Source organism: Antedon mediterranea, chromosome 7 (assembly GCF_964355755.1).
Source record: "Antedon mediterranea chromosome 7, ecAntMedi1.1, whole genome shotgun sequence".
NCBI lineage: Eukaryota > Metazoa > Echinodermata > Crinoidea > Comatulida > Antedonidae > Antedon > Antedon mediterranea.
The window spans coordinates 27,919,569-27,934,769 of NC_092676.1; the positions used below are offsets into that span (position 1 = coordinate 27,919,569).

The window sequence follows — 15,201 nt, forward strand, 5'->3', positions numbered from 1 at the left end:
ACTGGACCTACGGTTTATAGTCCTTATCCGAGAAGACTCGTTCTACCACCAGAACCATGGAGTGAGTGAGAATCGAACCCATGCCGATGTTATGGCTACGTAATTACGGTTCCACTGTCTTAACCGCTCGGCCACTCACTCACTCAATAACGACGCATAATTATCATTACTATTATAATTATTTGAGAGGCAGTGCATTTTGACTAAATAATATCTTCACATAATAACTTAGATTAGTTGAAACAATAAAGGCACGGTGATATTGCAAAAGTGTTAAATATTATGTTTATATATTTGTTCCATCATTAAATTTTAAGTACATAATTATAATAACATGATATAAGTGTCTTTTTTAAGACTATATAGGCTAGATTTTTATGACATTTTTAAAATACACATTTTACCGTTAGCCTGTAACAAAACTAACTGTTACTACCGTCGAAATGACACTTAAAATCACCGACCTAAAACCAACCCCCTCTGAAATTTCCAGTACTATATTTACTACATGCAACATATACCGAGTAATTTTTCTTTCAATATCTTTCTTGAATGATTGCTTTCAAGCTTACGTCGTGGACGTATTAACTGCAACTCATGTTAGAATCCTAATTGGGGGGTGGGGTGTGGGGGGGGGGGGCGAAGTGAGGGAGATCACATATTACTGTTTGAGCTACAGCAATTTTGTCTTAATTTAAAGATTCCTACATTTTAAATCGTTAAACTTATAATAATGTTGGATAGTAAAGTGTACGGCGAGGGCTACTTATGTTTTTTTTTTATTATGAAGGAATGTGCATTTTTTACCAGCTGAATCTCAAGTTACTAAATACTATATACTATTGTTTTTAATATTAAATCATTGTCATATTGTATTATTACTAGCTTATTTAAAAACAAATTACAAAAACGATACTCTAAACGGAATATTTATATTCATCAATACATTCTACTAAATGACACTAAATATTATATATAAACATTGCATAAAATAATAATTACATAGAGGAATGTACATATATAGGATATAGTATAATATAGCAATAAAAACTAATAGATATTCAATACAGATGTTTGTGCATGTTAAGCTCTGTCTACACTACCAAACTTATATGACAAAAAAATGTGATGTGCCCATATACGATGATGTCATATCACTACCATATTTGGGCACATCACATTTTTTTTCACATAAACTTTGATAGTGTAGACAGAGCTTAAGATGTGAGAATTATTTAAACTACAGTCTTTTTATTTATAATATATCTTTGTATAACAAATCTTATCTACACACACCTACAAGCATGTTTATAAATTGCAATTATATTATTTTAAATAAAAAAACAAGTGTACAATTACTCGAGCCTTAAAATAAAAATCTGACACTTGTCAGGAGTATGTTAACATAAATCTACTTTTTGCATGCACAATAAAACCTTTTTTGAATGGAAATTCCTGGTCTTGTGGTGGATATGATGAAACTAATACTGTACTAACCTCTAAGCACCACAAACTTTTCCCTTTAAATCTAACTAAGACATTTTTACATTTTTATATTTTACAAATACTAATTGAATTTACAAAACGAACATGTAAAATCTTGGCAATTCTATTGGCTAGTTTGTTTTGAACCCTTGCGGAGGAGAACACTTAATAGCTAGGAGGCCTATATATGTATAAAACTATAATACATAATATAAAGGTTATCTGCATTAAAAAAAACTTTAATTAATATGCAGCTATAAAATGCTGTAAAAATGAATAAATAATAATCTAATAAAAAAATTAAATCATAAAATCTAATTTTAAAAAAAATACTATAATCAATTTAAACAAAAATTAAACATAAATCTTGTTTGAATAAAAATTGGAAGTTAAACTGAAAAATATATTTTGTTATAGTACTGGATAGAAAACAAGTTGACATGACATCAAGGATCTTTGTGGTGCTGTTCCGCATGTGATGCCTTCAGAATTTATTCCTAGCTTTCCACGGGAGCTGGGGATTAGTTTAAACCTTGTAGCTGATTCCGAGGAGTAATATATTCAGTAAATCTAAAATTGTGCAAGAGAGCTAAATAAAGCCATAGATCATCCAAACCTATAAAAAGGTAGCGCTATTTCAATGTTGTATCCAAGTCTTGTTTCTGCCGAATGCACTAAAAGTTGTGAGTGCACAAGAAGTGCAGTGATCAAGATAAAGCCTGAAAGATAATTAATATAAATTACAAGTCTAAGATATGTGAAAGGAGACCAACAAGAAAAAGATGGACTGGTGCTGGTGTATTTGGTTCTACTACAGAATTAATGGAAGGTAACATAAAGCACATGTCATGTTGATATTTGGGTGTAATATGACCATGAAGCATGGGTAATACAGAATAATATACAGGGCTGGGAACACATTAAAGACAATGCTGTGCATACCATTAGCAAGAAAAAACATCAAAATATGGAAAGAGGGAGAGCGAGAGCAAGAAGTACCACACCTAATATAAAGCAATTACACCAAAAAACGTAGGGTTTTTGAAAATGTATAAAGACATAACAAGTGCAACTGGATTGTACATTCTAAACGTCTCACTGTGCTGTTATTTTGACATTGACATGGAAACAATATGCATCTTTTCAGAAGGAAAAATGTATAGGAAACCAAATGGTTGAAGCAAGCAAAAACTTAAAAAGCATGCAACATACAGATCAATTTGAGAAACAAATCAGAGAAAATAAATTTAAATAAAAACAACCAATGAAATAGAAGGTGAATAACGTGTCATGCAGCATAACATAAATTGGTGACAATGTATTTAAAGCCTATTGATGACAACCAGACCAAACAATTACAAGAGAAATGTGAAGAAAGAAAGTAATTACAAAAAACGTGAAACAAATAAAGTTTGTGGTTCATGCAGTCAGGAGGTAAAGATTAAAGCTGAAACTTAAAGATACCGATGCATGGTGTACATGGGTGATGCTAAAGCACAAGCAACAAGACGCTAGAGTGGTTCCCAACTTTATCAATCATCACTTTATCAATTTTAATTTTCACCACCTCTAAATGCTAGAAAACAGTACAGTGATATGTAATTTTTCTCAAATGTTTTGGCAGATTTCTGAATCTATGGAAGATCTAATTTGGGCACATTGCCAAACAATATTATTTTTGCAGACCTCTAAGTTTGGGAACCACTGAGTCAAATGACAAAAAAAGTTATAAATATGTATCTACATCTTCCTTGTTGATAACTTTCATGGTTGACGGTCGATTCGGTAATCGTGGCGGGGCATTCCCTCCGTCGACTGAATCACTAGGAGTCTTTTTCTTTCTTGGTCTAGCTGTAGGAACAGGTGGTGGTGTGTCCACTTCTTTATTCAAATTTACAGGTGCTGGAGCAGGAGGAGGTAGACCAAACTTTTCTATTAGTGCTGATTCTTCATTTTTTATCGTGCTTCGTGGTCTAGCACGGGGAACTGGAGGAGCCGGTCGACTCGGTGCTGCTTTAACAGTTTCAGTAACCTCTGGTTTAACTTCGGAAGGAGGTTGAGAACTAGCAGCTGGTTGGGTACTTTGCTTAACCATCACGGATGTACGCTTGGGTCTTGTAGGAGGTACCGGAGGTGGTGGTTCATTTTTCTCTGGTATTTCCTGCGATAATAGTTTACTTCTGGGTCTCCTTGGTACGGGTTGTGGTGCTGGTTTGGTCTCCTTATTTTCATTGTTTGTTTGTTCAATTCCAACAGTTTGTTTACTATCCATATTTCTAGGTAATGAAGCAGATGATGAGGGTGCCATTCCAAGGTTGTGCAGCAGCACAAGTGCTTCTTCCTCAGAGTTGGCATGGACATCATGGTTGAATTCAAATGGATTGCCAATAGACTGTGGCTGTGAAAGAGATTGTCAATATTTATTAACATTTTCAATAGATTAAATATATTCAAAAGATCATTTTAATATATGGACATGATGATGTCATATGCCATATTTGGGCGCATCACACTTTTTTTGTCAAACTATTTTGATAGTGTAGACAGAGCTTAAGGCATTAGGTTCAAACTTTTAAGCCAGCTAAAACTACTATTTAACATCAGGCAAGCTCTATCACAATAACAATTTTTCTATAAAACTAAAAATAAATTTTCATGTTTGCTTTGATATAGTAAATAGTTGACAAAAATTCATAACTTACTCTGCCAACTCCCTGCTTAGGTAGTGAATTAGATTTTGATTTAGTGCTGGCTGTTCGGCTTGCTGGCCTACCATGTGGAATTGGTGGAGCTTCTTCATTCTTACTAGCAGACGATGTTACTTCAACTGATTGACTAGATTCAAACGATGTTGCTGAACTAGATTGTGAAGAACTGTTATTATGTAAAGGAATTTCTGCAAAAACTGGTTCTGGTGACAATGGAGTGGTTGAAGGTCTCATTGGTACAGGTAATGGTCCAGTGGCTGGTCTTCCTGGTTTTACTGATCCTGGTGTAGTTACTGGACTGTTAGATGGTCTTCCGGGTGGCACAGGACTACTTGATGGCCGACCTGGCGGCACTGGATTAGAGTTTGGTCTTGGGGGTGGCCCTGACCCATTAATACTGCTACTAGTGTTTTGTAAAGTATTTGGTGTTCTGGGTCTTCTTGGTGGTGCATTAGGGCGACTTGGTCCTGTTTTTGGTCTTTCAGGCGGTGCATTTGGTCTAGGAGGTCTTGTCTTCGACAAAGGGGGTGGTCTTGACGGCCTTGAAGGTCTTTGAGCAGCAGAGTCTGTTATTTGATTTTCAATTGATGGACTGGGTGATCTTGACTTTAAAACGTGCGGCACAAGAGGAGCTTGGAGTGATAACCCATAATTTCCTTCATTTTCAATAAACTGCATCTCTTCATCTAAAATAAACAAGGCTTATTACTTAATTATTTTATTTTTATCCTTCCATCTTTTCAGACCATATAAACAACATCCAAATCTTTAACTTTGAACAGTCAGTAGAGTATAATAAAATAAGAGGAACCCCACCCCTATTAAGAGAAACCCCACCCCTATTAAGAGAAACCCCACCCTATTAAGAGAAACCCCACCCTATTAAGAGGATCCTTTTTAGGTCCCAAGTGTGTTCCCTTAATAGAGTTCTACTGTAAAGATACAACATTCCACACAAATGTATTATTTCCTAATTTAAAAAAAAAAAAAAAAATTATTTATATTTACCATCATATTCAAAGCTCATTGAAGGATAATCAAAGCTCTCTCCTAGCAGACTGTTGCTGACTGGTTCATAGAGACGTTCCGTGTTTAAAGTGCAAAGGGATATCTCATCTTCTACTTGCTGTAACCAGTCTGTCTGTTGCAACTCAATGACCAGCTCATGTCCAAACACTTCATGGCCATTTAGACCGGATGCTGCCAGAGCACTTCGTCCGTCACGGAAGGTGACCACCATACTGGCCTCTACAAATCTTTTAAATGATTTTAAATAAATAATTTATTGTAATTATTGATAAAGACCATCATGTAGAATGGCATGTTTTAATACTAAAAACTACAAACAAAATAAATTTCAATGTGTCAAAACAAAATAAATATATAAATTTAATCAATCAAAAAACAACATTAGAAAAAGCAATAAAAAAACAAAAAATGTGAAACATACCTTACAAGAACCACTTGTCCGATTTGATCTAACAATCTTAAAATCTCATCCACAATCGCATCGGTAAAGTCTACACCGCCCCCGATACCGAGGTGAATGATGATGCTGCCATCAGTTGGGCCTTTTTGACAGAGTATCTCTTTATAGATGTTGTCACGGTTGTCTTCATCTACTTGCTGGACAATGATCTCAAGCACTGCTATGACTGGACTGTGAAACGGAGGAGTAAATCTAAATTTTTACTGGAGCATGTACTATACATGTTACACATTGATAGAGGAACATTTATCTCTGTTATTTACTTTATTTAAACAATATTTAATGAGGGTGGTCCATCCAGATTCAGTCTATAATTAAAATAAAATTAACTAATGGGTTATTTTCTTTGTTTATTTTGGTAGCAGAAAATGGTTCATTTGCAGATGGTAGCAGATAAGTCCATTTAAAATACTCCGATGTTACGACTTAAAATCTACAGATATCCTACCGATGATCAGACGTCTTTAATTCAGCACGACCATAATGTAGAATTTTCCCAGCATTCCATTTGTCTTCCTTTCCGTTATCCTCATCTATGTACAATCAAACATTAATGTAAACTATTGTGTAATAGACACATCAGACACTAATAGAACATTATTAGTATATAGTATTTCTTTTATCGATTAATCTTCTATTTCATTTGTCAACCTTTGACATACCATGCATTTGGTGGGGAAGACGTCTTCGGCACCAAAGTACGCGGTCTGTCCACGCCGGTGTTCGGTTTTTCTCACTCGTGTCATAATCATCAGAAAACAGATCATATTTGTAAGTTGGAGCAAACTGGATATCACCTTCTAAAAATCCTTGGAAAACCTAGAAAAAATGTTATAATAATAATAATAGTTCATTCTTATATAGTGCATATAAGCAAGCTGTCAATGCGCTGCACATTATTACTCCGGTTATTCTTTTGGATCAAACATAATAATGCAGCTAGTAATCAGTGCAAAGTTGTTGTGTACCCATTTTATACCCCTGGGTGGAGAGGCAAATGTAATTATTATAAGTTCATTCTCCTCTTTTGTTTAACAATGGAAATGTGGCCATTTGATGTGGTCATTTAATTCTCTTTTATATAACAATGTCATTATGATAATTAGATGACCACACACCTGGTCATCTGCATGTTGTATTAGAAGTTGATCATAACTTTTGAGTGCTTCCCAATTGTCACTGGTCACTAGACTTTTGACCTCTTCATTATCAAGGTCAATTCTGTAATTGAAGTCACCGCACCAGAAAACGTAATCGTGAGATGCCAGTGTTCTACCCTGTAAAACGTGAAGAAGAAATGTTTCAATTTAATGCACTACTGTCTATTAGGGCATCTTAAGGTCAAATTTTATAAATAGACTAAAGTAAAGATTGGATGCAAGAACAAACAAAGATAAAAAAATGTAAATATCTAACTACAATTACGTTACAATGCGTTATCGATACTTACCATTGGAAACATAATACGTTTAGTGATTTCAGCATAATCTTCATTCCGATCTTTGACCTGGGACTGACCTGCCGCGAAATGGGCACATACAAAACACATTGAGGTATTGTGCAAGAGGAAGCGTATTGCCACAGCTCCCTTGTTGCCAGATTTACCTTTTAGTCCTGTTTTAACTTTATCAAATGCAACATCCCTGAAAAGAAATCAAAATAATGTAAACTTAAGCTCTGTCTACACTATCAAACTATATGTGATGTGCCCATATATGGACACAATGATGTCATATCACTACCATATTTGGGCATATCACTACCATATTGGGGCACATTACACTTTTTTGTCAAACTAGTTTGATAGAGTAGACAAGAGCTTTGGAAACTGCATCTTACAATGAATACTGAAAACCGTTATTGGAACCACATCAACAATTAATAAAACATCCTTACCGTATAAAAGGAAGCAATTTCGGTCTAATAAATACATATAAACAGACACCGACAAGCTGTTCTGACGTAAGCAACACATATTTATGATTTCTTGATAATGTTTTCTGTAATTCTTCACCCCATTGTTTTTGATTTGTTGTACTAAAAAGACAGAAAAAAGCAATTTAAGTCCATCAGTTAAAGATATCTTATATTGATGCTAAATGGGTAAGTGCAGAAATTTGTTTACATACCTTGCACTAATAATATTACTAGCATTCAAATCTACCATTTCTTCAAATCCTATTGAATATATATCTATAGGTACTGAAAAGTCAATGCTATCATCCACTGACCCTACATAAGTAAAGAAAAAAATAAATAAATACAAGAGAATATAGTTATACTGTACTGTTTTTAGCAAAACTAATATAAAGCTCTATTTACACAATCAAATTAGTTTGATGTGCCCAAATACGGTAGTGATATGCCCAAATATGGTAGTGATATGACATCATCATGTCCATGTATGGGCACATCACATTTTTTTTTCACATAAAGTTTGATAGTGTAGACAGAGCTTTAGCATGAGGAAACTTTGACATGACCTTTGACATGACCTTTCATAAACCCATTGCCCTAATATATTCATATACTGTACACTCACCAGGAAAATGTTGTTGCATTGTTTTATGATTGTCTAAGAGCCAGTCGGTCATCGATTCATTTTTGTACGCCACACTTCGGAAATGTTTTCCTCCATTAACATTCCACGTACCTACGCTTACGCGAATACTAGACATCTTAGAAAATTGATCTTCGCGTTCACACATTGAATGTAGAGTAGAGGGAGAGGCTAAAAAGTGTAAAAATTAACATGTATATTAAGATAATAAGATTGAATGAGGGGTGCGCTACTGTAAGAGGCTATAAGGGCTTGTAATTTTTTTAGACTATTTAGGGCATAATAAACTTTGAAAAGGACATAGAATTTAAGATGAATAGTGTATAACGATGCATGGTTCAAATAACCGTCTCACAGAGACATCTGGTAGCCATTGACTTAAAGTTGGCATTTGGATGTGTTACTTTTAAATGTACAGTACGAGAGTGACTACTACCAAATTGCACAGTCACAATACAACTTATAAAACAGTTCATATATACAGTTAAAACATTGCTGGGAATTATAAATTTCTGTTGAAGCAGGCTCCAATGAAGTTCCATCTAGTAAGTTGACTTTGTGGTACAACTCTATCAAGTACTGATGGTATCTTCCGACCTCTTCGTTTACTTTGTGTTGTGTGAAAAGTAAGAATTTTTGGGTATATATATTATGATGGAAACAAGATGGAAACAAAATGTAATACATACTATGCAAAAACTCTCTTGGTAATATATTGCCCGCTTTATCCGCTAATTTGCCTACTAGTGAGTTGCCTAGCAACAATATATCAATCGCTTCTTGTTTGCTGCCATCAAAGAAATTGTTCTGTATCGTCCGTGTTACTGAGCGTGCTCCGTCCCGTAATTTTCCCGCCTATACAAAATAATAATAATATAATTTTACAGTTTTGTAGGATTGCTAATAACTAATGACAACATACTGCATGGCTGCAGTGAACCTATTGACCAGAGGTTGACACACAGATACTACAGTAATCTAGTATAAAGCTCTGTTTAACAGACTAGTTTGACAAAAAAGTGTGGCCAAATATGGTAGTAATATACCCAAATATGATAGTGATATGACATCATATGTCCATATATGGGCACATCACATTTTTTTTGTCACATAAAGTTTGAAAGTGTAGACAGAGCTTAAGATTCTACTCACCGTTGTCTTGCCTTCCAGTGCACCTGTACCAGCATAGATCTTACTCACATGGTCGCCATTTTGCACCCACATTGTTTTAAATACTTCCTCAAATCTTGAGAGATGAGACTTAACTGGGATGCTGATGCTTTCCAACTGTTTCTGCAGCATCTGTTAGTAAACAAAGTTTGACTCTCTAGAAGTTTATTAGTATCTCTATGGTTGTAAACAAAGATAGTTGTCTAATTGACTCTCTGGTTGTTTACTAGTATCTATATTGTTAGTTATCAAAGTTGTTTAAACTAGTCTTTAGTTGTTTAATAATCTCTATTGTAACAAAAATAGTATGCTACTAAAATATACCACTCTGAACTTTCACAATTATTAAATTCTACATTTTGCCATAATTTTATTCTTAAAACAAACAGGAAAACAGTCTTGTAAACTTTATTGACTTGAAAAATATGAGGAAATAGGAATAGAAAATCAAAATTTTCATAGTAATTGCAAACACTAACGTTGAGTACTTCTATTCACGCATGTTGTCAAGAGTCATTGAGTTACGTACGCCTCGATATAAACTTGGTTTATCATTGAACATCGTATGCTTGCTTTTCTCAAGATGTGTCTTAGATCCTGGTTGTCTCAAATTACAGATCACACTTGTTTTTACCAGGCAATAAAACAACCAGACTGAATATTTTACACTTAAAAACAAAATACCTGCATTCCGAAGAACATTTGCACAGCGTTGGTTCGGTCTAGACAGTCCATGCAATTGGTTCTAAAGCACCCTATTTGTTGTCTACAATTACAAAAACGTTTTATTAATACATAAGCAGAAGATATTAAAAACACTCGTCATAAACTCAACCATGGAGTAAAGAATAATTCTTTACTCCATGACTCAACATATTAACTTAATTTTTTTGTCATGTTCTGAACAGTAGTATTTAGAGGGCCTCCTATCACAAGCCCCTTGAGGTTTCTTGAAGGTCCCTTTCATCTTCTTTAAATTGTTTACTCTTTCTTGTTATGTTTATTGTTTTGATAATAAAGGAACAAATAAATTAAATAAAACAAATTGAGAAATATAGTCTTGATTTATCTACATACGTTTTGACTTCTTCTCCATCATATGCAAAGAACTGGAAGCTGTCAATGTATTTAGCAACCCTTTGTTTGAGTACTGTTTGGAGGTTATCTACCTTACCCCCACGCATCATCTGATGATAGTCAAAAAGGACGTGTGGGATGTCTTGTGAATGCGATGACGCCTTATGATGACTCTACAATAATATAATAGTTCATTTTTATATAACATAAATAAGCAAGCTCTCAATGCGCTGCACATTATTACCCCAGTAATTTTTTTAGATCAAACCCGTATGGAAACATACTCCAATTATAATGCAGCTGGTAATCAGCGCAAAGTTGTGTCTTGATCTAACCAGTACCCATTTATACACCTGGGTGGAGAGAGGCAAATTTAAGTAAAGTGTATTGCCTAAGGATACAATCAATGCGGAGAGTTGGATTCAAACCACGATCATGAATCCAACACACTGTGCCACACGCCCTCATAAATGGTTGAAAAATACGCAAAATATTAAACTATAATAATGATATGCAATATTTGAGATAACTGATTTTAAACTCTTTCTTCCCTAGTATATAGACTATAATATAGAAAGGTTAGATGCAACATTAATAGAATAAAATGAAAGTAACATTTAAGTAAGAAATCAAATTATTGAACTTTTGATGAGAAACTATAACTGGTAATAATAACCCTTTTTGTATCTCATTATAAAATTGAAGAATAAACAGAAAGTGCTAATCAGCAACTCCTTCAGTTTCATGAATATTTGTATCAAGTACTCTAACCCTTAACCTAGCCATACATGATACAGGCACCACATATAAATGAGATGCCAAATATTCCTATGTTTCGGAAAAAGATATTATGTGGAAATACTGGGAATCGGTGGCCGTACTCAACAATCACACTTAGGCGAAGCGAAACACTAACCTTTAAGTTTAAAAAATCTCCTATCTATAGTGAATACAATTTAAGGAAATACTTAAACAATTATTGAGTTAAGTGAAATACTTAAAGATGTTTTGTCCCTTGAAACACAAAAAAATGAAAGTCAAGATATTGTAAATTTGAATTGGCCATATCAAAGTAATATTAAAGTTATTCACTTTAAGTCGAAAATTCGAGCAAAAAACATCAAGTTTACGTAATTAACAGGTAAATTAGTTTGATTACATTTCGTCTGGAAAATCGTCACCAGCGAAAGTAAACAAAGATTTCAAACCAAGAGTATGCATTATGCATGATCCTAATAGGATTGTTTACAACTCGTCACGGTTGAGAAGGTGTTTTCACACAGATCGCGAGGAAGTTTATGATTATGCATACAGAGTAGCCAAACAAGCGCGTTGCATTATGAGATATGTTTTGATCAAAAACTTTGACTGGCAGTCACAGTTTTTTTTTTAACTAAAAAAGGTCTGTATTTCAGTGAGATAATTTTTTTGTTTGACTAATTTTTGGAGAAAGTTAATAACTATTATGATACTTCAAAATGACCCACTTTTTTTCGAAATCTTCTAATTTTTATTTTTTTTTTATTTGACAAAGGGACAATACATCTTTAATATTTAAGGGAAATTTCTCACTTTAGTATGTGAATACAGCCACAGGTGCTTTTCCTTGCATTTCATATTTGCCTCAAACATAGTTTCTTAAGTTTTTGTTGACTAAGTTAGCTATACTTACTTGAAATAGCTTGCTTAGCATAGCCTCTCCCTCTTTGTTTCCAAGCAAATTGATTATCACCTGACCACCATATTGAACTTTTAGTGTACATAAATGCCTGTGAATTTTATAGACAAATTATTAACAGTTAAAGCTCTGTCTACAAAAATGTGATGTGCCCAAATACGGAAGTGATATGGCTAAATATGGTAGTGATATGCCCAAATACGGTAGTGATATGACATTATCGTGTCCGTATATGGGCACATCCCATTTTTTGTCACATAAAGTTTGATAGTGTAAACAGAGCTTAACACTCAATAATCATAGTGGAAGTTTCTTTGAGTGGGCTTATATTATAGTAGGGTGGGATTATACACAGATCAATACATGATTGTAAATTAGACTATGTTATTATATTACATATTATATATATATATTTAATGTATGCATAGAAAATGAAATGAAACACAAAATGAAAGTACAAAATGAAAATTACTTGAAATAAAAAATGTCACAAGTTAAACCAAATACTGATTTGTAATTACCTATCAAAAGCTGGAGCCGAAGCCTCATATCCTCGTGACATCTTGACCTTGTGTGACCCCACTTGTAAACCAGGCTGTTCCCAGTAAAGAGGAACCGACCCCCTCGTCTGGATATATGATGTCATCTTATCTTCTAAATATATTACCTGAAATACAAAATGAACCTGATAAGAATCTGTCTATTACTATCAAATTAGTTTGACCAAAAAAAGTGTGATACAGTATACCCAAATATGGTAGTGATATGCTTAAATATGATAGTGATATGACATCATCATGTCCATATATGGGCACATCACATTTTTTTGTCACATAAAGTTTGATAGTGTAGACAGAGCTTAACATTGTATATAATCTACAGTAATAAACAAAACTGCAGTAACTGCATTAGAATAATTTTAACAATCCTACGAACCTGTTCAGTTTCACAAAAATTGGCAACATGCCCATAATCGTTCGTGCCCCTGACATTGAACCGAGTGCCGACACGTTCGCAGCTCAGACGTGAGATGATGCACGCTTTTGCGAGATGACTCCCACAATAGATTGTCTTGATCTCGACACCTCCGCACATTGTTACTAACAGCCATTTGGTACAGTCTACATTGTAACGTTTTAAATGAAGGTGTAAGGTCCTATTCCTATAATATATATAAACAAAATCTTTATAATCTTATCAAACTTGGTTAGCAAAAAAATCATCTATCATTGTTTTAATCAATTATTTTTAAAATCATTTTTTTAAAATAATATACATAGGCAAATGTTTGTGCAAATAAAAGTTTATTACTTATAATAAAAAGAACTTGTTTGATAATAAAGCTTTAGTTTTTTATCACTTTACGTAATGGTTATTTATCTATTCTTGATTTAAGCAAAAAGATTGTTGAGCCAGCCCTGATCAACAAATTCAAAGAATAATAATATGGTCAACTCCAATTAAAAAAAAGATATTTATGTAATAAATAAAGAGAATATCAAAGGTACTCAATGTCAGTACACAAAAATAAACAAAAAATAAACAAACCAGAAAAAGCGGTTATCAGTGCTGTGAGACTGTTGTTGGCGCTGTGCACACAGCGTAAGGTCAAATCTTTCTTCCGCAGTAGACGAATATGTGAAGTAAAATGTGCCGGAGTTGAGAAGTTTTCGTACTTCTGCTATGCGCTCTTCATCTGCTTGATTGTTTCTCAGTGAGATGAATGATGTAGCAGTAATTCGAAACACCTCGGTGTTGCCGATCTTTCCTAGAGACACGGTTCCTGTCACCATGACAAGGTACAGGACAGTTTCATCACCTTAAAAAATTAAAATTGTTGTTAACATACTAAGTGATAATTATTACTTATCTCTTTTTGAATGTTATAAGCTCACAGTACAGTACCAATTCAACCTAGTTACATATCAGCACGTATGACCTTGAATAATAAACTTACATAAATTTTCTAAAACTCTGGCTACAGTATCAAAGTTTATGTGAAAAAGAAATGTAAGGTGCCCTTTTATTGACATGATGATGTCATATCACTACCATATTTGGGCACATCACATTTTTTTGTAAAATTAGATAGTGTAGATAGAGCTTGAGTTTATATTAACAATACATTGGGGTTATTCTATTGATGTAAGACGATAAAGATGATGGCAACAAAAATGACAAACAATGTCAAGATGATGAAAATGATGTAGATGATTTAATAAATGGAGAGAATCGATGATAACAATTAAAATAGATTATTGATGACAGGGATGATGATAAATTTAAATTTAAAAAAAAAGGAATCCATCAGAAAATATAAACATCCTGTATGTATTGACCATGGAGGTATAATACCTCCATGTATTGAAATTGGTTGATTTGATTTATTTCAGCATCATAAAAACAATTAAATAAAATACAATGGTTGAATTGGTTGATTTATTTTATCATACCTGTATTGAGTTTAAGTATTCCCAGACACCCATAAGCCTCAAGAATCTTCTCATATTGTTTTTTCAATGAATCGACCTCAGAATAACCTTGAAATAAAACAGATATTACTCATTCATATCATAACTTCAATATTAAATTTATTAAATAATGTATTAAAAGAAACCAAAAAAATAGCTTTAACAATAAATAATCCTACCACAAGGTAAAACGTTTATCCATTAATTCAATAATAAAAACAAATTTTCAGGAGCTGCTGGATAAATATAATAACAGGCTAGGCCTAGCTGATAATGATTTGTGCCCGGGGCTGAAATGTGTTTGCCAGGCACAGTGCAATAAAAATCAAACGTCGCACCTACCCAAAATCGCAACGACGTCCGATTCAAAAAGTAAAGATTCTTCGATATCTGTTGATTCCAAAATGACAGAATATGGTGGCTCAGTCTTGTGGAAAACTCTAAATGACTTTCTCATAGACATTGTACAATTATAAAACACTCATGTAAAGCGTAATTTATCTATAAAATATGAAAACATTTCAGGCAGCCAGCCATCCGACCCAATACCGGAAGATTGTTTA

The 15,201-nt window shown here is 33.7% G+C and overlaps 1 protein-coding gene across 1 annotated transcript; it reads right to left on the reverse strand.

Annotated features, from left to right (window-relative positions):
* Positions 1-290: 290 nt before the first annotated feature.
* Positions 291-15,165, reverse strand: LOC140053947 (synaptojanin-1-like). Its single transcript, XM_072098708.1, has 22 exons — positions 14,981-15,165; positions 14,621-14,707; positions 13,716-13,986; positions 13,104-13,329; positions 12,689-12,834; positions 12,162-12,258; positions 10,490-10,662; positions 10,097-10,178; positions 9,395-9,544; positions 8,932-9,097; positions 8,225-8,413; positions 7,812-7,914; positions 7,579-7,719; positions 7,133-7,325; positions 6,801-6,959; positions 6,345-6,501; positions 6,131-6,215; positions 5,644-5,853; positions 5,202-5,449; positions 4,188-4,879; positions 3,230-3,883; positions 291-2,204 (listed from the first exon to the last, which is right to left on the reverse strand). Exons 1-22 carry the CDS (start codon positions 15,099-15,101, stop codon positions 2,193-2,195), a joined length of 4,362 nt encoding a protein of 1,453 aa, XP_071954809.1. The 5' UTR covers positions 15,102-15,165; the 3' UTR covers positions 291-2,192.
* Between the last annotated feature and the right edge of the window lie 36 nt (positions 15,166-15,201).